The 25,499-nt window shown below is 40.0% G+C and overlaps 1 protein-coding gene across 1 annotated transcript; it reads right to left on the bottom strand.

Annotated features, from left to right (window-relative positions):
* Positions 1-494: 494 nt before the first annotated feature.
* LOC135468031 (uncharacterized) lies at positions 495-22,472 on the bottom strand. Its single transcript, XM_064746039.1, has 6 exons — positions 21,806-22,472; positions 6,324-7,638; positions 5,488-5,567; positions 4,634-4,768; positions 3,884-4,166; positions 495-3,091 (listed from the first exon to the last, which is right to left on the bottom strand). The coding sequence occupies exons 1-6, from the start codon at positions 21,857-21,859 to the stop codon at positions 2,826-2,828; spliced, it is 2,133 nt and encodes a 710-aa protein (XP_064602109.1). The 5' UTR covers positions 21,860-22,472; the 3' UTR covers positions 495-2,825.
* Positions 22,473-25,499: the final 3,027 nt, after the last annotated feature.

The raw sequence follows: 25,499 nt of genomic DNA, 5'->3' as shown, positions 1-25,499 counted from the left end.
TCACACAGCTGCCAACAATTGTGAATATTCTTGAACACGGCCAAAAGCACCAGTCAAAAAAAAAAAACAATCAAGAAATTACGGTTGGGCAGACACTATCTGTATTCCTGACGTGCATGGGATCGCTAATCAAATTCCTAATAGAATTATAGAAAGTCCAACATTACTATGCGCCTCCGACGTAAAAATATATGTTTTCAAGTCATAACCCTAAAAGTTTACCATCGGTTATCTTGCCATTACTTCGCTTGATGCTCTACATAAAATGAAATGACCAAGTATTGGTGGCAATATAAATTGACTTGTTGGAGAATCGTTTCTTGTGTCTCCGGTGTTGGGTTCCAGTGAGACAACGCTATAAATATGTCTGCTTTTGATCCGGCCTGTTACAAGAAGACACCGTCGGGATACATGGCCTAAATAACGCTAAAAACGAGACTAAACCTTCATCAAACAAACAAACGAACATTTTTCCTCTTTGCTAGAATCTGACTAGTTTTCGAATTCACACTGTGGGTACTTTGCCTTCATCACCTTGAGTTAGGCCAATTAACAGTTCAGTAGTTGTGTACTAAGACTGGGTGGTCCATCCTGTTTTGTGTCTTGTGCATTTCGTTCCTCTGAGGAAGCATATAGCATGTAGGCATTTAAAACCAGCCAGTTGCTACAGGGAACACCATCACGGTGTCTCAGAAAATAAATCAACAAACATCAGGGAAACAAAATCAACCAATGAACAGAGAGAGAGAGAGAGCGAATAAAAACATTTGTTACATAGTATCTTTAGCGAGGCAATTTTATTTCTCCGTAGAAGTATTTCTTACAGTCAATAATCCCACAAGAAATGTCTGCACATACACTGACAGGGAGAGTAAGTCCCTGCAAGGTTGTTCACTTGTACAGTATGACATATAACTATGGCGCAGATGGTTCTAATTAACGCATACGACGTACCAAGAGATCCAATATCGCTGTAAATTCGTCTGTGCGGTATACATAAAATTAGCTTGAATGACGTGGAAGAACTTCACGAATTTTATTGGTTAACCTTAACAAATACATATAGGTTTAATAAGGTGGAAATGATGATGTCAGCTGTATTAGTTGGAGAAAGGACCTTTCAACTGTGAGCCTCTCCCTTGTAACAACTCTTGTATCTGAAAATCTATAGATACGCTCGTTAAAGCGAAGAGCACTGAGAATTTTCAGTCCAACTGGACATCATGTTACCTTGCACCAAATGTGGACGTTTTGTATACTGTCATTGTTCTTGTCCAGTGTTACATATCTGCCATATTTACATGTACACTACATGTATTGCCCCCTTTTCTTAGCAAACCGTTCCACATATATTAACTCAAGCTCTGTTTATTTACACACAAGTAAGATTATTAACAGTACAGCAGTTCCGACATCCATTCTTGACTGATATTATATAACCTGAAAACGTTTCTGGAATAATTTTTTTGGGGGGGGGAGTAAAATAAGGCACTCGTCGTGACATTATGCAGTCATGAAATTTTACATCCAATGCGTGACAATACAAAACGGATGTGTAACTCCTTAAGAGAGCATCACATTTGTGAAATGCGATACATAGGCAAGACTAGCATGCAGTGATAAAATATACAGCGCTGACAATGAATCATTCACGTCTGAGCATTAATGCTAAATGTTTCCACACATTCTGTTATGCAACGAACAACGATACATTTACGTAATTATTAAGCGTTTTACGCGGTGCTCAGGCATTCTAATTTAACTTATATACGAATGGAAAGGAGGGGGTCGCCTAATTTGACGCGTAGCCCCCACTTTGAAAATGAGTTTGTTACCCCTGACATTTCTGTATTCCGATCAATTGCCGTTCAATTGCATAAGGGGAACAATCGGGAATATCTAAAGCTCAGCGAACACGAGAGTTGAAGTGAGCTCAACTCAACCCGACTGCTGTGTAAGGTCCAAAGCGCTCGACTGTGCCAAAGAACAAGCGAAGGTCAATTTTTTAAGTCGCATTAAGTGATGTGTTCCACATTATAAATGTTAAAAAACTTGCACACATTCAATTATTATATAGGTGCGTAACATATTTTAGAATAATGGCCCTCGTATTTTTTTACAGGATTTAACATGTATTATTTTAACAATGTTGACAATTTAGCATGTTAAGAGAGTAGCGAAAATAAAAAAGAAAATGAAGCACACGGACGATGAAAATCGACAGTTCATAAATACTCAGCCAAAACATATTCCTCTCTTACTCACGATGTTTTTGCGAGGTTTCAACCCTAGAAAATAGTGCCAATGTGCATGACAAATTCAGCCCACGGTATAATCGTAAACGGTGCATCTACAACCATAAAATAAAAATCTGCTGCACACACTCTCAAATCAACAAAAATACTTCCACTGAAACATGCATATCCTTTTTTTCTCTCTCTCTTTCTCCCTCTCTCTGTGTATATATAACCCTTATAGAAGCTGACAAACAACACATGGGTCAATAATACACCATATTGTCTACCAATCTCTTTTCTTACTACTTGAACAGCGTTCTGAAAATCTTGCCATCAATTATAATCCGTCAGTCTAAACAGCTCGAGTAATACTGACAATAAGTTGTCTTTACCACAAATGTAACTCATCGATGCTAAATTATGCATATACGCTGATTAACTAGCACTTCATCTGGAATGTCACAAGTTGGTTCACCTTCCAGCACTTCGGGGTACAAGTGCCTGGGCATCCATGTTTTCCCACAATTCCCTGAACCCATTTCCTTCCGACCGAATACCCTAAACTATTTTTTTTCAGGTTTGGTGAATTTAAACAGGTGGCGGATTTCCCTGGGAACCTGCGGACTTAGAAGCACTGTCTTTAGTCGAATCCGTTAGCAGTGGGGCCTTAGTCTCCGAGTCAGTGTTTAGATTCTTGTCGACTGTGCTGAGGACTTGAGTGGCCAGATCTCCGCGTTCTCCTTCCTCCTGAGACTGGCCGGGCAGGAGCGGGGTAGAGGCCGCGGAAGCCTCCATGTCGTCGTCCGTCTCGTCTATGTACTTCATTTCATCTGCGGTGTTCTGGGAAGAAGGAGCTGCGCAACAGTCAGAAATAACGTCATTTAGTCTTTCGTTTAATAAGTGAAATAGCCAAAAGCATCGTTATTTAGTATTGCGTTCAACGAGTGTACAACATTAAAAGCAACTTTGTTTAGTTTTTCGTTGAACGATTGTCCAATGTTAAAAGCGACTTTAGTTAGTATTTCGTTTAACGATGTGCTTAAGAATTTTCACATGTGTGTGTGTGTATGTTTGAAGGCGGCTGGTTTTAAGAGTGAATATAATTTCATCATTATATTTCAGTAATATATAACATTTTTAGTACTTTTTAGTTTTTTAGTACTTCAGAGCTGCCTTTATTATCCCATGGCTGTAAGTCTCAGACCACAAGCGACCTTCAAAATTGGTGACAAGATGTCAAAGTGAAAATGTGTGATTCACAATTAGCCATGGCAGGGTTTGGAGCGGTGTATACATGGTGTGGAATGCTAACGTTGCGGTCTTTTCGGCATGTTGGTTGATTCTCTTGACATGACTCCGTCCTAATTTCTTACTCTACGCTTTCTTATTTCTTTGGTGACATGTTTTTGAAAGATTTGGAGATTGGTCTTGCGATTATTGACCTGGAACGACCTTATGGCCAATGATTTGTATTTAGTACCTGATATGACGTCTACAGATGTGCACCGTTATTTAACTGTTTGGTACCAGTAAACAGAAGCCATTTTCTTTGAACGTCATCTGACCTAACATCACTTAGTATCTCAGCAAGTGTGGATGATCTCGTAGCCCGATGTTATAAACATCATATCTAAGCTAGCACTTACCTGGTGCTACCTCTTCGGAAGGTGTCGAGATCTTAGGGGATGCCTCGTTCGCCACGTGATCAGTATCGGGCTCGGCCAGGTGTGTGGGTTTCGGGTGAACTTCCGCCAGGTCGTTTGTGGGCATTCTCTCCGTAGAGCCGTTCTGTTTGGGTCTGCGGCTGCCAGAGTCTACTGGGTCATACACTGAAGTGAGTCGGTCGGGGTTAGTGTCCCGGTAGACCTGGGTGGCGCTGCCATTGCCAGTGTCACGGGTCGATATCTCCAGAGTTACCCGATCCTTCTTCTGTAACAATATTACCAACGAAAACAATGGTTTTAATATATTAATTCTGATAACTACGGAAGGTTAAGCTTGTCACATCCTGGAATGTTTTTTGAAGGCGATATGCAGCCTGAAGATTCACGAAGGCATCAGTATTACTAATTAGGCTTATCAACTTTAACCATAGCCCATGTGCACTTTCTATACCCATCACATAGAAATGACTCGTCACAAAGAAACAGAAGTCTCCTCAAAAATCAGAAAAAAAATTCAGACCAATAGGAGACAACAGATAACTTCATTTAAAGTTTTTAATACGGCATACATGGCAATATGTATATCAGTAGCACGAAATCACAATCGATTACAACATATTACCAAATGTAATTCAGTCGATGTTTTAGATGTACACATCTTTGTTAGAGTTTCACAGTAAATGCTCTAGAAACATATTCATGGCAATGTTAGAATTTTGTGAGTGTACTTACCCACGGCAAGGTGAGCTTTCGACGTTTATCTTTGATTATGCTAGCCAAATATCCTAGTGCAAAAAATACTATCGCTGATATAAGGGCTGCTGCTATGACGGCAAAGTACGAGACTTTCTTGCCATCGTCATCTTCCTGGAAAAAACAAAGGTACAAAACTGAATTCTGGTTATCAAAAAAATCGCCAACGGCTACGGCACTTAAGGTCATGGCAGACAATGCATCATCCTAAATTAGCAGTGAACTTCATGGTTTAGTTGACACGGCGACCCTGACCATTTTACTTTCCCATTAAATCAGTCGCCTTGGAGAGCGATGCCAGAAAATCCACACTTCCCTTTCACTATTTAAAGCGTGAGGCAAGTCTATGATGGCAATTGAAACATTTAGGCCTTCAGCGATTTACCTCGATCTGGCGACGTGGGAGTGAAGTATAAACCACTCTAAACTTAAAATTAAGCGAAATAAAAATAAATAAATAAAGTAATAACACAATTACTCCGGATGATGGTATCAGCTACAGGTGTATACTTATACTGCCCTGTATACGTCTCTCTCAAATTACTGTAAGTTCAAATCCAGCTCATGCTCTTACGTGAGAAGGTCTGGCAGCGGATGGTCGTGGGTTTCCCCGGGGCTCTACCCGGTTTCCTCCCACCAGTTTGCTGGCCATCGTCGAATAAATAAAATATTCTTGAGTACGGGGTAAAACACCAATCAAATAAATAAATATAGACGTTCTCAGAAATACAGAATAACAAAGCCACGAAGAGCCTTCATGTATCTGGAATGATAATGATCAAATATCTATAATTTGTGAAACAGTTAGAACATGTTTTACAAAGTCAAATTACATTCTTGGCCTCCGCCACGGAGACGTCTTCATAACCAATTTCAGGAGTAGTGCTGTGATGACCGGGGCGCCTTCTGCGACCTGAAGAGGTAACAAATCTTGACGATTAATATCATTTTAATAACACTGAAGGCACGGTCTAAAGCTTACATTAGTCAGCTACTCTCTCGCTCTTTCTGCTTTTGAGGGACTGGTCACAATAAAATGTTGAAAGCTTCTGATAATTCTGAAATGTACAACTTTTTTGTCCATGCATGGGAATGAGCTTGCATCTAGCGTGCCAGCTGTTAGGAATAGCTTCACTTCCCACTTGTCCTGTCCTTACTTTCTCTGTATCTAAGGCTTGCCAATAGGAATACTTAAATGAATATATTTTCAATCTAACGTTCGTTGAAGACCACTTGGCTTCCACCAGTATGACTTATATGTCTGTTCGTCACATGAGGGAAAGTTCGTCAATAACCTACCAAAGGTCGGTGGTTTAACGCCATCGTTCCGGTTTCCCCCACCGATATAATACTGCCGATAAAGTGAAAAAGTACTGGGTATTGTGTTAAACAACAATCAAATAAACAAATAAATAAACCACATTGGTATCATTCAGTTTAACCACGCAGGCGCCAGAGTTACATTAAAAAGAAGAATGGAACATTACGAACAACAAGCAAACATTTGGAGATCGTATACATGGTTAATCCAGTAAAAAACTAAACTAAATCACGAAATCACTAAAATGCAAGTACTGACAGGAAGCTTTGTTGGAAATGTTCCTGCTTTTTGCGACTAAATCTAATAAAAGGCTTTCTATTTAATGAATGTTGTTGATCTCTCATTTACCTTCAATATGCCTGGTGTGGTTCTGGGCATGTGTAGAACTGTAAGCCTGCCCTTCAGTGGTTTTGTCAGCATCTAGCACCGGTAAGTCTGTGCTGCTCCCGCTTTCAGGAGTTGTCTCCCCTGAGTTCTCATCTATACGCAATGACGTGGTTGAAGTGGGCAAGGTCGCCTCTTTAGAAGTGGAATGAAATGTGGTCGTGGGCATGGAACTAATCATCATCGTCCTGTTTACGTGAGTAGGTACTGGTGTCTTTGCCACTGTGACAGGAATCAGACCCTCGCTGATTTCTAGTTCAGGCGACAGAGTGGGAATATCTGTGGTGTTAAGTTCCAGGCCCTCGTTGATTTCTAGTTCTGGCGACAAAGTGGGAATATCTGTGGCGTTAAGCCCGTCAGACGGGCGTTCAGATGTGAGCCGGTCAGTAGGCTCTTCCTGAGGCCAGCCGATGCCCGATCCTGATACCACATCTTCAGGGAACTCAGTGGTAGATTCTGGCTCAGGGTCGTCTTCAACCCCACTGCCACTTTCATCCTCCAGATTGATAAACGTTCCACGTAAAGTGGACGGCGGTGAGCGGTCAGTCGTGGTAGATGCGTTCGCAAGGCTAGTCGTTGATGGCACAGTTTCACGGAAAGTCGTTGATGATGTAGTTTCACGGACAGGCGTTGATGACGCAGCTTCACGGTCAGTCGTTGATGACGCAGCTTCACGATCAGTCATTGATGACGCAGCTTTACGGCCAGTCGTTGATGACGCACCTGCAATGTCAATCGTTGATGGCCCACCTGCAAGGTCAGTGGTTGAGGCCGCATCTGAACGGACAGTCGTTGATGACACAGCTTCACGGATAGTCGTTGATGATGCAGCTTCACGGTCAGTCGTTGATGACGCAACTTCACGGCCAGTCGTTGATGACGCACCTGAAAGGTCAGTCGTTGATGACGTGCCTACAAGGTCACTGGTTGAGGACGCATCTGAACGGGCAGTCGTCGAAGATGGAATGTCCTTTCGGAGAGTTGTAAATCCAGGTGTTGACTTATTGCCTGTTGGTGCAATTTCTACATCGATACCCGGGGCACCTGAGGCTGACCCGCTTGTTAGCTCCTCTCCAGAAGAGGCCACGTCATCCTCCCCATCTTCGTCACCGCTGCCCGCTCCCGTGCCCTCCTCGCCCGACCCCGGGGCAAGCATGACTGGATGAATGGCACTAGGGAGTGTCTTTTCGGCACCACCAGAGCCTGACTCCGCCACAGGAGCATCGTCAATAACGAAGTCTGTGGCGTCATCTGAAGCAGGGCGGCACACTACACATGTCTGAAACACACATGACACAGCCCTTATTTTAGAAAAAAATAAATTAGTTATCACAAAAACTGGCTTGCAGTAATACCATCGCTTAGTTTGTAAAGCTGGAAAACCGTATTCATTATGATGTCATATTTGAGATGAGCGACTTGCCTCGTTTCTTGTTTTACATCACTTTTGACATTTATTTCAATGATTATCACAACAGTATGTCGTTGTATTCCTCAGGATTTCCGTACTGCCATGGTATGTTTTTAATGGGACATGCCACATTATGCTCTGAGCGATCTGAAGTAGAGCAATGAGTTTCCCTGCCACAGTTTCACCCATATCCCTTAATACGTTTAAGTGATCACCAACACTGAAGGCCAAAAAAGTTCTTGAATCCGCATACTGCGTTGACAGGCATCCTGAGGAAATCAGTTATTATCCATTCCTGTCATGTATTATAGAACTTATAGAACGACTGGAAGTTCGTGGTCGACTATGGCCAGTTACCTGAAATATGCTTTGTCCTATAAAATACATGACGAATAAACTGTTTAAAAAGTTGCAGGACGTGAAAAAAATTACAAAATATAGTTAGGCCAGGGTATATTGTGTGATAACATTAGCGTCAGACTCAGGACTCAGAAGGGACTCAGAAGGAAAATGTTGGGGTTTTAAATATAAATTTACAGCGTAGGCACAAGGGGAAATTCACGATACAACACTGTTACACAGCAAATGACAACACAAGAAATCATAGTACAAGCAGAAACCGGGACAAGGTTATCTGTTATCATTATCCTCCAGACCTGTGCTTCATGGAATGTTAAAATCATAAATCCATATAATGTCAAAATATGACAAAACAATCTTACACCCACTCATGCAATTTTCACATACGTATATAATAAAAGACTTACAGTATAGACAATAAAACAAGACCAGCGACGACAGAGTTATAATTGACAAATGACCACACGCAACCGGTGAAATATGACCTGTTTGTGAAATTACTTCCGTTAGGGTTTTATTCTAAATGATCATGTAAATACTTTAATAGTAGCAATTCACGCGACCCTTCTTGGGAAGTTTTTCGATATGTGCAAAGAAGTCAGTTCAGTACAAAACCCAATAGGAATCGCCACACCATGAAGATCCGTAATGCAAGCAGTCGCATTATCTAGGATATGCAGGATATCTAATTTCATGCAGGATGCTTTGATTTGTTATTTGTTATCAACCATAATCAACCATAATCATCCCAGCCAAATAAAATTGTTTCCTTTCTATATGCGGGTTTCAGCAACAACATATGTGCACAGTGGTGTTCCCCTGAAGGGCCATGCCGAAGGCACCGGAAATCAAGCTTTATCCTGGCACAGTATAGTCACGGTATAATAGCTGGTATTAACGTAGTCCAGACGCTTGATTCGATTGACATGTTTCGTTAGAACAGGGGAGGTAATAAGGTCCAGGCATTGGATTTGTATTAATGCAGACAACTTATGACTTCCATGAGGGAAAAATAATGATGATGAAAGGTGAAGGCTGAAGCAGACGAAAACTACAGGCCCAATACACTAGTCCTTATGCTTTTCGTTAGAAATGTGCTAGATGGCAAATAAGTGCTCACTGTATTACCAGATATAAGCGGTTCTAGGGGACCTTGACAGTTTTACTGGAAGAAAAATAATATGCGCGAGTATGATGACTATGCAGCACGCACATATGCACATGTACTTTCAAAAACAATGTGTGAAATTTAACAGAATAACAGAATGAGTGCTAGAATGTATTTTGTCTTTGCAGCATTCTGTTAAATATATTTCAAAAATTCAAAAGACACGTGTGGGATGTTGTGATAACATATTAAGCTGTGGTTACTATGTTTTCAAAACGATTTTATCAAACGCGGTATATCCTCGGTTTTAACGTCGGTTTAACAATATTTCAGTCACATGAAGAAGGCTAGCGTACATATGCTGTGTTTTCTTGTGGCAGGGCGGGTCCATGCCGCCAAAGTGATGCCGAAGACACCAGACATGACACCCTACCCAGTCACATTATACTAATACCTTGCCAACCAGTCCAGCGTCCTTGCTTTGACCTCTCAGCGCTGAGCGCCAAGTGAGGCAGCAATAAGTATCATTTTTAAAGTGTTTAAAAAAGTACGCAAAATTAGTTTATGGTTAACATTTGTTAACCGAAGCAAATGTTTGCACAGCGTTGTTTTCTTTATCTTATAGTGTTTTTTTTTTAAAAAAGCAATACCATTTAGGCTGTGTGTAGGTTATATAAACTCAATCCCTGACATAGGTGGAAATTAAATTAGTGTTAACATGGCGGGGGAGGGAGGGGGGGAGCAAGTCGAAAATCCAACATAACGATATGAGAAATCTTCTCCACATTAGTGTCGCGCGTGCGCACTGCTCACCAGTTTTCTAACGGGTTGCCTGTGCTAGCTGATAACGCATTCAAGTTAAGCTGGGATCAAATATTACTCTCTTACGTAACACCTAGGTTAAAAAAAGAGAATGCAGAGTAAAGGAGCGAATCAAACAAACCAGAAACGCTTAAGCGTTGGAATGGAACTTGAAAGGGGAACTCTTTCTCACTGCAACTTCAATCGGAATAACCCTCTAGTTACCTTAGGAGTGTATAATCGGAGTGCTATCACAGAAAGGTGATATAAATGAACTTTCGGAGATGAATCCTGGTCATAACGAGGACAGTAATGGGCGAATCCCAGTTACTGTATTATGATTACAATCCTAGTTATCGCGAGATAATACAGTCAGCTGTAGACGATCCCTAGTTATCACGAGATAATATCAGTCAGCTGTGGACGATCCCTAGGTAACAAGAGATACTATAATAAGTCAGCTGAAGACGATCCCTAGTTATCACGAGATAATGTAATCAGTCATTTATAGACCCATCCATAGTTATCACGACATAATATAATCATAGAGCTGTAGACGATCCCTAGTTATCATAAGATAATATATAATCAGTAGGCTGTAGACGACCCCTAGTTACGACGAAATAATATAGTCAGTCAGCTGTGAGCAAATCCTAGCTATCACAAGATAATATAATTAGTCAGATGTGGAGAAATGCTACAAACATGTAGTTATCACGATATAATAGAGATATAATCCAACTGCCGTTGAAAAAACAGATGATTGAACTGCAGCCGTGGACGGTGTAAAAAGACGAGTGTTTGGGGCGGTTTGAAAAATATCCTGGGTTAATTGTAAAAAAAAATTAACTACAACCAAGACTGTGATGGGGAGGAAGGGAGGGTGGGGCATCTGAGTGTCAGTCTCGTCGAGATGCCTGTTTATTTGAAAATCACACCAGTGTCGATTACTGAATATAATAGCGTAACTTAATGTAATAACTAGTCTCAACTGGTTCATCCTGTATAGCCATTTTCTAATGCTTGACTTTTTGTTATAGTGCACATGCACTCCATCCCGCTTCCGATGTGGACAGCTCCTGCCCCTGACAGATTCTCTGACACTCGTCATGCACCCAGCAGGTTCCCCGAGCGGAATCCGATGTGGCTCAAGAAGTCAGATGTCAAACTCTAGGTCAGTAAGGCTACCCGACATTTACTCACGGAGTAAAGCGGAAGCAGGTCGGAGCATTCAGGGATTGAAGCAGCAAAACTAAGCAAATTGCACACGATGCAGCAGTTCATGTCACTAGATGCATCAGAGACGCAATAAGCCAGCGAGCGACAGGTAAATTGGGCTGTCGCTCAGGTATTAGGGAGACTGCATGCCGGCGCACCACGACCCAGTAATTTCCCCCCTATTATCGTACTCCGTCGGTGTCTGGGAAACTTTGGATTGATGTATTCACTGGTATTGATTTTAGTTCGTGGAGTTCACGTCACCTTAAATGTGCTTAAATGTCACGAATTGCACCGTCCTCCTGCACGAACGTTATCTGCATGTATCCGTGGTGGAGACAAAGTCCGACTAGAACGAGTTTGGTGTAGACGGACTGTGTCAATATGTCACACGTTTTCATATCACAGAGAAACATCCTCCATTTTGCTACCCGCGATACATCGCGTTTGATGAAACCTATCCTTCATGAAATCATGATAACATGAACATCATATGTTACCACCACATACTACACATGAAGTTAAACATAAATCTGAACACATTTTTAATCTACAACATGGAGAATCTTTAACATTGCTTCCATTTTCAATCCACACAAAGTATTTAGTTTTCATTTTGCTTCAGTCTCCACAATTTGTTTTCATTTTCATTTCACACCAATTCAAGGACACATCATACATTTCATTTCACCTTCATTCCACACAAATTCAAGGACACATCATACATTTCATTTCACCTTCATTCCATACAAATTCAAGGAAACATTATACATTTCATTTCACCTTCATTCCATACAAATTCAAGGATACATCACACATTTCATTTCACCACCATTCCATACAAATTCAAAGATACATCATTCATTTTCATTTCACCTTCATTCCAAACAAATTCAAGGACACATAGCTATGCGTACATCATCATCCTACAACAAACTTAAGTTGTATTTGGTAAATCCAATCTTTCAACTTGGTCACATTTTAAACATATGTGTACATTTCACCATGATTATTCTAACATGTAAGCTTAAACGTATATGCCTACTTAACCCAACTCTAAGGGTACACCGATTGGTCCCATTTCCGTCTTATGACAAGGGTACACAACCAGTTCTTAATTTAACTTCATCTTTCTAAAAAACCAGCCTGTCCATAAATTCATGTCATCCTAAGGATGGCCAGCCAGTTTAGAACATAATCGTGTTCCAGAGATACCACACCTAAACTCCTCCGTATCTTTATCTCATCAAGAGTTACCTGTCCGTAACTTCATCCCATCCCAAGGGTGTCTAACCCCGGCCACAACTTAATCGTGTTCCAGAGACACAACTCCTAAACCTGCCCATAACGTCATCGTATCAAAAGGGTGCCTAACTCAGTCCATAACTTAATGCTGTTCCAGAGATACTCTAGCAAAACCTGTCCGTAAGTTCAGCTCACCCCAAGGGTGCCTAACCCAGTAGATAACTTAATGTCGCCAATACGGATACGCAAACCAGTCAGTACTTTCATCTCATCAAATGATACATAAAACTCATCTCACAAAAAGATACACAGACGTGTCCATACGTTTATCTCATCAAAGAATGCGCAAACCTCTCTCTACTTCTCCTCTCATCAATAACGAAAAGCAAACTTGCCAATATTTTCATCTCAACAATAAGAATACACTGACATGTTCATACTTTTCCTCTCACCAAAGTATACACAAACCTGTCCATATTTTCCTCTCACCAAAGGATACACAAACCTGTCCATACTTTTCACCTCACCAAAGGATACACAAACCTATCCATGCTTTTCACCTCATCGACGAAAACACTAATCTAACCAAACTTCCATCTGACCAAATGATACACAAACCAATATATACTTTGATCTGACCGAAGGATACACAAATCACTATATACTTTGATCTGACCGAAGAATACACAAACCAATATATACTTTGATCTAATCAAAGGATACACAAACCAGTATGTACTTTGATCTCACCGAAGAATGCACAAATTCGTCCATACTTTGATCTGACCAAAGGATACACAAACTGGTCGATACCTTGATCTGACCGAAGAATGCACAAATTCGTCCATACTTTCATCTCACCAAATGATACATAAACTTGTCCATACTTTCATCTGACCAAAGGATACACAAACCAGTATATACTTTGATCTCACCAAAGGATACACAAACCAGTATATACTTTGATCTGACCTAAGAATGCACAAATTCGTCCATACCTTCATATCACCTAATGATACACAAAACAGTATATACTTTGATCTGATCGAAGGATACACAGACTTGTCCATACTTTCATCTGGCCGAAGGATACACAAACTTGTCGATATCTTGATCTGACCGATGGAAACACAAACCAGTATATACTTTGATCTGGCCGAAGGATACACAAACCTGTCCATACTTTCATCTGAGCGATGGATACACAAGCCAGTATGTACCTTGATCGGACCGAAGGATACACCAAATTGTTCATACTTTCATCTCTCCAAATGATACACAAACCAGTATATAATTTGATCTGATCGAAGGATACGCAGACTTGTCCATACTTTCATCTGACCAAAGGATACACAAACTTGTCGATACCTTGATCTAACCGATGGATACACAAACCAGTATATACTTTGATCTGACCGAAGGATACACAAGCCAGTATATACTTTGATCTGACCGAAGGATACACAAACTTGTTCATACTTTGATCTGACCAATGGATATACAAACCAGTATATACTTTCATCTGATCGAAGGATACACAGACTTGTCCATACTTTCACCTGAGCGAAGGATACACAAACCAGTATATTCTTTGATCTGACCGAAGGATACACAAACCAGTATATACTTTCATCTCACCAAAGGATACACAAATCAGCATATACTTTGATCTAAAAAAAAGGATACACAAACTTGTCCATACTTTCACCTGACCGAAGGATACGCAAACCAGTCTATAGTTTGATCTCACCAAAGGATACACAAACCAGTATATACTTTGATCTGGCCGAAGAATGCACAAATTCGTCCATACTTTCATCTCACCAAATGACATAAAAAAAACAGTATATACTTTCGTCTGAGCGAGGGATACACAAACCAGTATATACTTTGATCTGATCGAAGGATACACAAACCAGTATATACTTTGATCTAACCAAAGGATACACAAATTCGTCCATACTCTCAACTGACCGAAGGATACACAAACCAGTATATACTTTGATCTCAACAAAGGATACACAAACCAGTATATACTTTGATCTCACCGAAGAATGCACAAATTCGTCCATACCTTCATCTCACCAAATGATACAAAACAGTATATGCTTTGATCTGACCAAAGGTTACACAAACTTGTCCATACTTTCATCTCTCCAAATGATACACAAACCAGCATATACTTTAATCTGACCAAAGAATACACAAACTTGTCTATACCTTGATCTGGTCGAAGGATGCACAAACTTGTCCATACTTTCATCTGACCGATGGATACACAAACAAGTATATACTTTGACCTGGCCGAAGGATACACAAACTTGTCCATACTTTCATCTGACCCATGGATACACAAACCAATATACACTTTGATCTGACCGAAGGTTACACAAACTTGTTCATACTTTCATCTGCCCGAAGGATACATAGACCAGCATACACTTTGATCCGACCGAATGAAACACAAACCTGCCCATACTTTCATTTTATCGGAAAAAATACAATCCTGTCCACGCTTTCATTTCATCAGAAGAAAACACAAACCGTGCATAATTTAACTCTTTATTGTTTACTTCTTTATTTGGTTGGAGATTTACATCGTACTCAAGAATATTACACTTATACAACGGCGGCCAGCATTATGGTGGAAACCATCCGCAAGTTGCTGAAGGCTTTCCCACATATGACCTTAGAGGAAGTCAGCGATCGCACCAGGAAAACACCGATACATTAATTTTACACTACTGTACTAAAAGTTTTCAAACTTTCAAGACAACGGATGTAGGGGAGGACAATAACTAATTTCTAATATAATGCACCTTAAATGTACGCCAGTCCCATTTACCACACCTTGTCCTGTTTGGAAAATATATTACAAAGCTATAAAAACTAACCAAACCCCGTGCCGTATACTGAAACTCACTATGGAAGCCGGATAAGCCTAACGTTGCAACATGCAATATTCTCGGTTTCCTTCATCCGTATGTCAACAATCGCTTAAGTAAAATATTCTTGAATGTGGCGTAAAACACCGATCAAAATAAACTAAATTAATAACAAATATGCCTAACAAAATAATATATACATTTTTTACACGTAGGCCTACGTCAATATCTATATGCTATGCCCCGGTTGATATTGCCTTTACATATTCGTTCACAGCAGTACATATATAGATAAACCCGTACACGTTTCTATATATAAAAACCCATGTACAAATTGCTTACTATAGCTAGCAAAATACACGTGCACCGCTATAACAGTACATAGCTAAACCCATACACATGTTTCTCAGTAAATAAATTAATGTGTGCAATTATTTACCATACCTTACCCTTGTGCACGTGGATCTTACGTGGTTTTTCACACATGGAGATAACAGTTTCACTGACACCATGACTAATTCATACACGTGTCTTAAGTCATAAGTAAAACCATACAGGTACACCTCCAAAGCTAAATCCATACGTGTGTTCGCCCTCAGCTAAATCCATGCTGTTGTTTTCCATGGTTCAATTCATGCACATGTTTCTTCCCAACTAACTACATACAGGCGTTTATCCACAGCTACCTTCATACAGGCGTTTGCCCATAGCTAACTTCATACAAGTGTTTGTCCATAGCTACCTTCATACAGGCGTTTGCCCATAGCCAACTTCATACAAGTGTTTGTCCATAGCTAACTTCACACAGATGTTTGCCAAACTTCACACAGGTGTTTGTCCATGGCTAACTACATACAGGTGTTTGTCTATAGCTAACTTCATACAGGTGTTTATCTATAGCTAACTTCATACAGGTGTTTGTCCATAGCTAACTTTACACAGGTGTTTGCCCATGCCTAACTTCACACAGGTGTTTGCCCATGTCTAACTTCACACAGGTGTTTGCCCATAGCTAACATCACACAGCTGTTTACCTTTCATTCCTTACACATGTTTCTCCATTGCTAACACCACACCAGTGCTTCTCCATAACTAAATCATAAAGGTATTTCTGTATAGCTGACTAAATCTACGTATTTATGGGTAACAACATGCACTTGGGTCTACATAAACATGTTTCTCCACAGCTAACTCAATATACAGGTTTTTTCATAGCTTAGCACATAGATATGTTTCTCAAAAGCTAAATCCATACATATGTTTCTCCACAGATAACTTTAAACACGTGTTTGTCCATTCTCTTCAGTTTCCCAGGGAGTATTATACACATATTTTTAGATAAACTCACATAAGTGTTTCTCCATAGATAAACTTATACATGTTTCCCTGTTTTAACCCCTTTCCCATGTTTCTCATTATCTAACACCTCGCCCGCGTTTCCCCATATCTTACCCCTTTCCCATGTTTAGCCATATTTATGCACGCCTGCAAACATTTTACAGTATATTATGCAGCTGTTCGGGGTTATTTGACCGTATTGTACAGCTGCCTGATACGGGTAATTCCGACTCTACTCCTTTTTACCTGACTTTTTCTCTTTTTAACTTTTTTTTTTCACTTGTATGCTGAATTTTCCTTGAAGTTTAGTTTAGCTGTAGGGAGTGTACAAACCGCCATGTTTAGAGCTACGTGTGAGTTGTATGTACAACGAGAATGGCTATACAGCGTTCGCGGAATCTTCGTGTGAACAAAGGGTAGGCAAACAATAGATGTAATCACGCACTGTGAACGGTTTACCGGCAATGTTAACCTTGTATCTGGGGTCAACATAACACACATTGAGCCAGAGAAGAATAGCAATGCGGTAACATCACACGCCCGGATTAATGACTCTACTTTTTGAACAATCAACAGACAACAGCAGGAAAACCATGGCTTTTCTCGTTCGTGACCGCATTCTCGGTGTCTCTTGGAGTGTCAGTTTTGGTGTCCACAGTGATCATTTCCGAGAGCTCGAGCGTCCTAAATGAGAACTACAGAATATGATTCTGCTCTAACTTACTAAAAGTCATAACTTTATGTGCATATCCCCCTACGTACCAGAAGAAAAATGTGAGCCAAAATAATGCCGTAAACCGCTGTGTATTTTTTCCAGAATCCTGAAAAATCCTTTCCACGAGTGTTTGAACAATTTTCCATCAAAAATTTTGAGGAGCTCTCTGTTGTTTCTAAAATATTATACTGGTACCCAATTATAATGCTATCCAAGAACGCTTCTCAATTTTGCTGTCTGAAACTCTCCCGTAGCTAAGACCAAACCCGTTTCTCTCTTGTCTATGCTGTTCATCACTGCTGTCGTTAGGCATAATCACTACATATAGAGCAATCACAGCCAATAAGACAATTACTGGCCGTAGAGAATAAAAAGAAAAAACGCAGACGTCTGCAATTAAACTCCCGACAACAGGTCGCGTCCCAAGTCGTGTGAAATCGCATTTTTTGGGTTTCTTTGAAAATGACAAATGGTGAAATAATTTAAATATAGAGTCAAGTCTTATATATAGATGTGGGTAGTTTTATTTTAAGAGTTAGACTCAGGCATGCACTGATTCAATCAGACGTTCACGTGATGTGACGGCGTGTTAAAAGATAAAACAGACGAATAACTGGAAGCAGTGCCCTTCGGCGGAGAACGGCCCGAACTAAAGCTGGGCACTTACAGCTGTCTGCTTCTGTAGAAAATAAACAATGGTGCTATAGTGATGAACACGCACTTGATTAAGTCTCTATACCTATGCTCTATATGCTGTGACATACAGAAAATGCTGCATAAAATGGTCATATATAGGACGCTGACTGCAACAACTTGACAGTATGATAACGTCTCAGTAGACCAGAGACAGACTTTAAACCAGACTCTTCTTCTGTGCATAAAAAAAAGAGACTTTTGTGTAAAATTGATTATCTCCTTTAGACAGCAGCTTATTTTGTGCCATGACCGATCGATTGCCTGTCTGGCTCTAGTCTAGCTCTATTCAGAACCTATCAATCAATCAATCTAGCAAGGCGAAATCCTACTGAATTAGGACAAACAGAAGACGTCAGATGCCGTTGTGTGACATGTGAGACGTTTTCAGTAATAAAAAAATTCTTCAAATCAAGTCGTACATGTTCAGTCCTACAAACCAGAGGCCTATATTTTAAGAATTTTCCGTAATTCTTCATCTGGAAAGAGTAATACCCAGTTTAGCCGTTGTGATTCATACTGCAGCTCTCCACAAGACGTTTAAACAGTCGATAAACAAAAGTGTATTATACAACAAGGTGTTCAAATGCTTCAGTGTCGATTACACAGAAAGCGTCAATGTATGAAGTGCCTTGCCAGGAACACTAAGTACGTCAAAGGATTTGGGCAAGGAGATAACCTTTGACCCATCATTTTTAAAAGTTTAAAAATGCAAGAACCTGAACATTGGTCTCAAGCTGTGAATTAATAACAAGAAAATAAGAAAACTAGTAAATGTCTGTAGAAACTAAACAACTGTGCTCTTTTTAATCATCTCCGGTCGGCATATCATCAAGCACACGGATTATACAGTCCACACCGCGTTCAGGCTATACAACTCTTTAGGTCTACAATATATCGTAATTCCAGGCTATACCACTCTCTACAGACTATGTAAGTTGTGTTCTGTTTACACAACTCATTAGGGAAATAAAAGACATGTTCTGGCTAGGTACGAATCTGTGCAGGTTGCACTAGTTACTTCAGGTTATATAACTATGAACCATACCACAGTTCCTAAACTATGTAACCATGTGTCCATATGTCCATATGTGACCACTCCGTTCTACAAAATTTAGTGTCACAGTGTACACGCTACTCATGTTTATGTCATAAGCCACCAGTGTTCAGTTTATATACCACTGTGTTCTGGTTGTACACTACTGTGTTCAGCTAGTTATACACCACTGTGTTCAAGTTATACACCACTGCGTTCAGGTTATACACCATGCAATGTTCAGCTACTTATACACCACTGTGCTCAACTAGTTATACACCACTGTGCTCAACTAGTTATACACCACTGCTTTCAGGTTATACCATGCTATGTTCAGCTAGTTTATACACCACTGTGCTCAACTAGTTATACACCACCGTTTTCAGGTTATACACCATGCTATGTTCAGCTAGTTATACACCACTGTGCTCAACTAGTTATACACCACTGTTTTCAAGTTATACACCATGCTATGTTCAGCTAGTTGTTTATAAACCACTGTGTTCATCATGATGTGTTCAGTTAGCTATACACCTCTGTGTTCAGATCATTCAATACTTGACTGTATGCAAAGTATGACTGGATTATCTAGAACGCGATCAGCACTTTGTCTGATGTCTCTATCAGTCAGGTTTTGCATGAGTATAAATGCGTATGTTTGTTCTCAGTCTTGTTGAGTAACTCCACCTACTTTTTCGCTGTAATTTTACACCCATAATTTATGGTGAGGATAAAGTTATTACAATGTAATCTGTTATATTTGACAAGCTCTGAGCAACACGAGCCGTCACACGGAGTGTACACGATTAAATACAGGAGGGGTGCTGACACAATCCCCGATGACGAACTCTACGCTCATCTTAAACACCCTCTGACACAGTTGTGTATCAGTTGAATATACCAAGGTATACATTTACACATCAACGTGGCTGTAAGTCTCGGCCGTGTTTATCCAAATAAAACTGAAAAAGCTTGTTTCCAGGAGTTAACATATGTCAGCTAAAGATACCCTTTAACTCACGGATGAGAGTCTGACAAAAAATCCAACCTGAATCTCTGGATATATGCTTCAAGCATGGCTGTCTCAGAGACATTGTAGGTCATTAAGGAGTTAGCTGAGGTGAAAGTTCAGACAGTGCTACTTATAAACATCCCGACAACGTTACATAACTATATGTAAAATCCCCACAACAATATATGCTTATATAACATCCCAACTCCAATCATATAAAACAGTATGTCTTCCCAACTACAGGACGGTACGGATTACATAACATGACTATAGTATCCGAATCACAGTTTATCTCTATATAAAATACCGACTATAGTTAATTATTACATTACAGTATCTGGACTGCAGTACAAGGATATACAGATATACAGGCAATATAAGACAATAGTGTCCCGACTTCAGTAATAAGTACCAGTTTAAAGAAGGGTCCAGGGTATGATAATGGAAACTGGCTGCATGTCGAAAAAACTTCTCCGCCTACGGTACCGCGGCCCCTGCATATCCACAGTATAGTACGGATAGTGTCGTCAACTTGAAGATTCATGGCTTCGTGCTATTGTACTTACATGGCTATATATGGCTATTGCGGCAGTATTTGATTCCAGCTACTACACTCCAATATTCCGAGTAGCCTATATATGCCTAAAACAGACGTTGGTGACACCTAGGGTACACAGTACAAGAGGCACAAAACTCAAGTATAATACATATATGGTTATAAAATATTAACTAGAATGCACTAAATAAAATACTTAGTACCGGTACTGCATACACAATCAATTCATTCCTGGTACGAGGAACAGCTATAATATCTCGAAATATGCTACGGAACTAACATCGATAGAACAATAAATGATAGTAACACAGACTAGATGCAAGATGCACAACTTTCGCAAAACTTTCGTCGGGGAAGTGATATACGAAATGCTTTCACTTCACGGCCATTTCAGACCATGTATATTTGCACGGAAATATTATCATGCCACCTTTAGTGAAAGTGTAATTATATATCTGGAAATTATCAGAAAATAAATGATATATACGTTGATGATGACGAGTTACTGCAAACAGAGCTTACAGAACGAGGAAGTTTTGTGGCAAGCAAAATTGACGCAGAGAGAGAGAGGGAGAGATTAAGATCATTTGGTTATCACGTCCAGCTTTTAATCCCGTCGATTCGGGCTAGCATGACCAGTCTGTCTCTCAACATGCAGTCTACCACATAGCCCGGATAACACAGAAATAACACTATGATGTAAAGACTGTAGCACTTTAGTTATCTATACTTTAGTATATTTAAATGTACTGTTGCAAGATGAAGGACGACACGCTGTTCCTATAGAAGTTAATATATGGATAATACATGTATATATACGGTCGTCAACACTTAATTTAACAGGCACGTTTTTCAAACTTTGGATTTTCAAATTGTATAAAAATTGAAGTAGTTGATAATTTTAAAATCATGCACATGCGCTGCACACAAATACATCTTGAGTCGTCATAGGCATATTCATATGTACCGTATTTCTCCTGCATATCTTTAAACTCCATTGTTGACCTGGAAAAAAATACCGGTATAACAAAGTTTTGTTGTCAACGTACAAAGACACGCTATACTTACAGACAGAATAGTTACACAGATTGCCCCAAAAGCTACGATCCGGAGACCAGCCATTCTTGTGAGGTTGAGGTCCAGCCAAGGTAGAGCCGAGGTCGCGACCCCACCAGTGAGTCGAAGTCAGACAACTATAGATGTTGATTAACTCGTGCTTAAGACAAGGTAGCCAATCTGGGCTCTCGATCTCCTGTTACACAGATCGTCTGTCAATCCTGGGGGGTGGGGGGTCTGGGTTACCTGAACCTCAGGTAAATCTGTCACTCCCAAGGTGAGCACCTTGCCCTGCTCCCGGGACAGGCACGGATGCAGTATTACATTCTAGCTGCAAGCCGAGCGCAAGAGAACATGTTACGTGTTTGAATAAGATTATAAACAGGGTCTCCGGTTAAAGATTCTATAAACAGCCACCGCGTGTGAACGACAATTTTCCAGGTTAACGTATATATGTATTGTACAGACAGCGACAAGTCAGGTGTTCAATCGCTGTCCAGGCCCGTATAACGGATCACCAGATCTATTACTGGCGTGTGGCAAAAAAGTTCGGAAGAGTCCACGAAACTAATGGCAAAAGTTAAAACTGCGTCTAGAGAGAAAGATCCGCATAAACTGTGTGATGTAGGACGTGTGAGTGTGGCACATTGCAAGCGAACTCGTCACAACATATCTGAGGTACTAGACACATGGGCCAGGCTTGTCCCAATCTAGGTCGTCCACGGGGAAACGTACAGGCAACCCACTCTAACCCATACGGCCACAGACATTGTTTGCACGAAAAAATCAATGGGAAAGTTTGCATCGTCCAGTTAGATAACGGCAAACTGTTTGTTCGGAGTTTGTAAACAGTCTGAAGGACTGTATATTTTGTTGGGTCACTCTCCAGCAAGCGGCAAAGGCGCGTGTTCCCTGCACAAAGAGTATGGAGGCGACCTGGGAGATATCAGAAAAAGTTCATCGTTGATAAGAGACAATATATTTGGATTGTGATATCTCTAAAAGCGTCACTGGGGTCATCCTTAGCTTTTTAGGTTTTACACAGAATTATCCTTCCCGATATATTTAAAATTTAACCTAATTTACACCGGATTACGTAGCTGAAACGTTTCTTAAATTAACAGTATCAAATGAAGTCGTTTTAACAAATACACAGTTAGGCGGAGAAAACTTGCTTTTGAGTTATCAGGATCCTAAAACCGTTGCTAACAGATGCATGATATTTGCACAAATCTTGATTGACTATGCTTACGACATGTGAGAATGACGCGTTATACATTATTTCAGGTATTATTCTTTGACAGAATTTTGTTCGACAAAGCACGACTCTAATATTTAAACTTATGTACAACATTTAATGCATGAAAACTGTTACCTGATTTGCATCACGTGACATTTTTAGAACCATGACCTTCAAATGACGTATTATTTCCCGGCACTACGAACTTTGTATGAACACATTCTGAGAGTTAGACACCAGTCTGTTTTAAGGTGGCCTTTCCTAAAAACAAGTTTTCAAGCAAAACTCTCTTGTCATTGCTTGAAGGAAAATTTCAGTCAAAAATTTTGGTTTTCAAACAAACGTCTAAAAAAAGTTTCCATGCAAAAGGCTGCATTACACCTCTTCAAGAAACAATTTTCTCCCCAAAAGGTTGCCTTTTCTTGAAACAAGTTTCGTATAAAGGGGTTTAATTTCTAGAAGAAGTTTTCATGCAAAGCTTTCTATCCGTTTTTATGTAAGTTACCATTGAAACATTTTACCCCGTCTAGTACCATTTCAAGGGTTGTCTTTTTCTAGAATTATATTCTGTGCAAAACGTTACTGTTACCATGCAGAAACCATTTGTTACCATATGTAAAGGTTTTCATGCAAAATGTTGTTCCTTCTACCAAAGAGTTTCCATGCCAGCTGTTACAATTTCGATTTTGTAGACATTTATCAGCTCAAAAGGTTGTGTTTGTTGGAAACAATGTTGATGCATCAGGCTTTCAACCTTTGTGATTAATGTCATTTAGAACCGATCTAAGGGTTAAGAACAACGTTATACCACAACATGAAAGCACGAGGTTCCAAGTCGATAATCGCAAAATCCACTTGCAAGACAACCTATAGGACCAGTTAACAAAGCAATATGTAAGAAATACTTGTAATTGTTCAAGGCGGCTTGGTATAAGACAAAGTGTACATTCATGTACAGACTGTATCGATAGCTATAAGGTGACGTCACTGTAAAGGTTTACACAGAACCGAACCCAGCGCTCCCCTGATATTCTGGGCCTACCCATGAGAGTAATAATTCTTGCTCCGTGTCAGCATATGGATATTTAAACTTATCATTATCATTATCAACATTCCGACGATACTAAGGCCCTTTTTTAACGAACGTGAAATAATTCCAGCACTAAGCATATGTGGGGTAATAATGTAATAGAGAATGCGTGGGCCTATATAAACACCTCAGCAATGCCATGTTCTTTATAGGTCGATTTTTTTTCCAATGTCCAACACAACTGTGGTAGATAAAAAGGGTGCGTGGGGACAATCCAAAATTATAGGTTGAGATTAAACTCTATGATGTTTGAGGTCCGTGAATGAAGAGTTGTAAAAGGTGCGTCGTTATTATGTTACGGCGATTTGTATGGAAGCCGGTTTCAAGCATACTATATAACTGTGTTTTTGACACAGTTATATAGAAAAAGTTAAAAGGTCAAATAACGATGGTGAAAGTTTAAATCGAAAATACTCTGTTTATGTATTTTTATTCTCTGGATTCAAGCTTTTTCCTCTTCTACAGACCAAATTCTACAGTGAAGCATGTGAGGCCGTTAAGCATGCGTTGAGTTGAAGTTCTATTCGTTCTCATACTGATTGAAATGCTGTATTGACCTTTTTTCTCGATGGGCACGCACGCGATTACAGAACGGTTGAATTTTTTTATTAATAATGTATCCACATGAAACATAACTGCATTTTGACTGCCAACAAGACGACTGCTTATGGGAACATTTTGTTAATTGTTGTCTTATGTCACTCTCAAGAATTATTCGAGAATATAGACTCAGTATACTAAGAGTGGAAGAAAGTGGAGTGAACCAACAGTAGACCTTTCGCAAGTTTTCGTTATACTGGCGGAAATTCATGTAAGATTAAACGAGAAGGCACCGATGACCGTCTATTGTCATCAAGGCCCAAAGAACAATGGAGTGGAACTTGAATATTCCTCGCTAGAGGATGGTACTGCACGCACACCTCGTGTCACCCAGTTATAATGAAAGACAATCACCTACGGCATCTTGCACAAAGCCATCAGAGGCTTATTTGATTGTAATTACCATCGCAACATATGTTTTTAACAGGTGTCGCCATGGTACTTATAATCCACTTAGCCCGTGCGATTGCTTTTCGCAAGCTGCCTCTTGTCACATTATAGGCATACATATACATGATGTAAGATACACAGATGTGTACACATGCAATGCTTCCGCGTACACCAAAGAAACCGACTTCCTACTGATATATAGTAATGGGGACATGGGGACAGGAGCCTTGAGATACCATTCAGTTTCTCAATAATTCTGTTCCCTTTAGTTGTTCGCCCACCATCAGTATTAGTTACCCGAACATGTTTTAGGGGTAAAGTGCCACCTTATCCACTAGTTAAAAAGACGGTCCCAAGGTGTGTACGCGTACTTCGCGGTTTAATTG

Source organism: Liolophura sinensis, chromosome 6, assembly GCF_032854445.1.
Source record: "Liolophura sinensis isolate JHLJ2023 chromosome 6, CUHK_Ljap_v2, whole genome shotgun sequence".
NCBI classification, from domain to species: Eukaryota; Metazoa; Mollusca; class Polyplacophora; order Chitonida; family Chitonidae; genus Liolophura; species Liolophura sinensis.
This window is presented reverse-complemented; position numbering and strand designations above follow the sequence as displayed.

Coding starts and splice junctions, on each gene's coding strand:
- LOC135468031 (XM_064746039.1), bottom strand. CDS start 21,859: ATGGCTGGTCTCCGGATCGTAGCTTTTGGGGCAATCTGTGTAACTATT. Junction 7,639..21,805: donor TCTGTGTAACTATTCTGTCT/GTAAGTATAGCG, acceptor TGTGTGTTTCAG/ACATGTGTAGTGTGCCGCCC. Junction 5,568..6,323: donor CCACACCAGGCATATTGAAG/GTAAATGAGAGA, acceptor TTACCTCTTCAG/GTCGCAGAAGGCGCCCCGGT.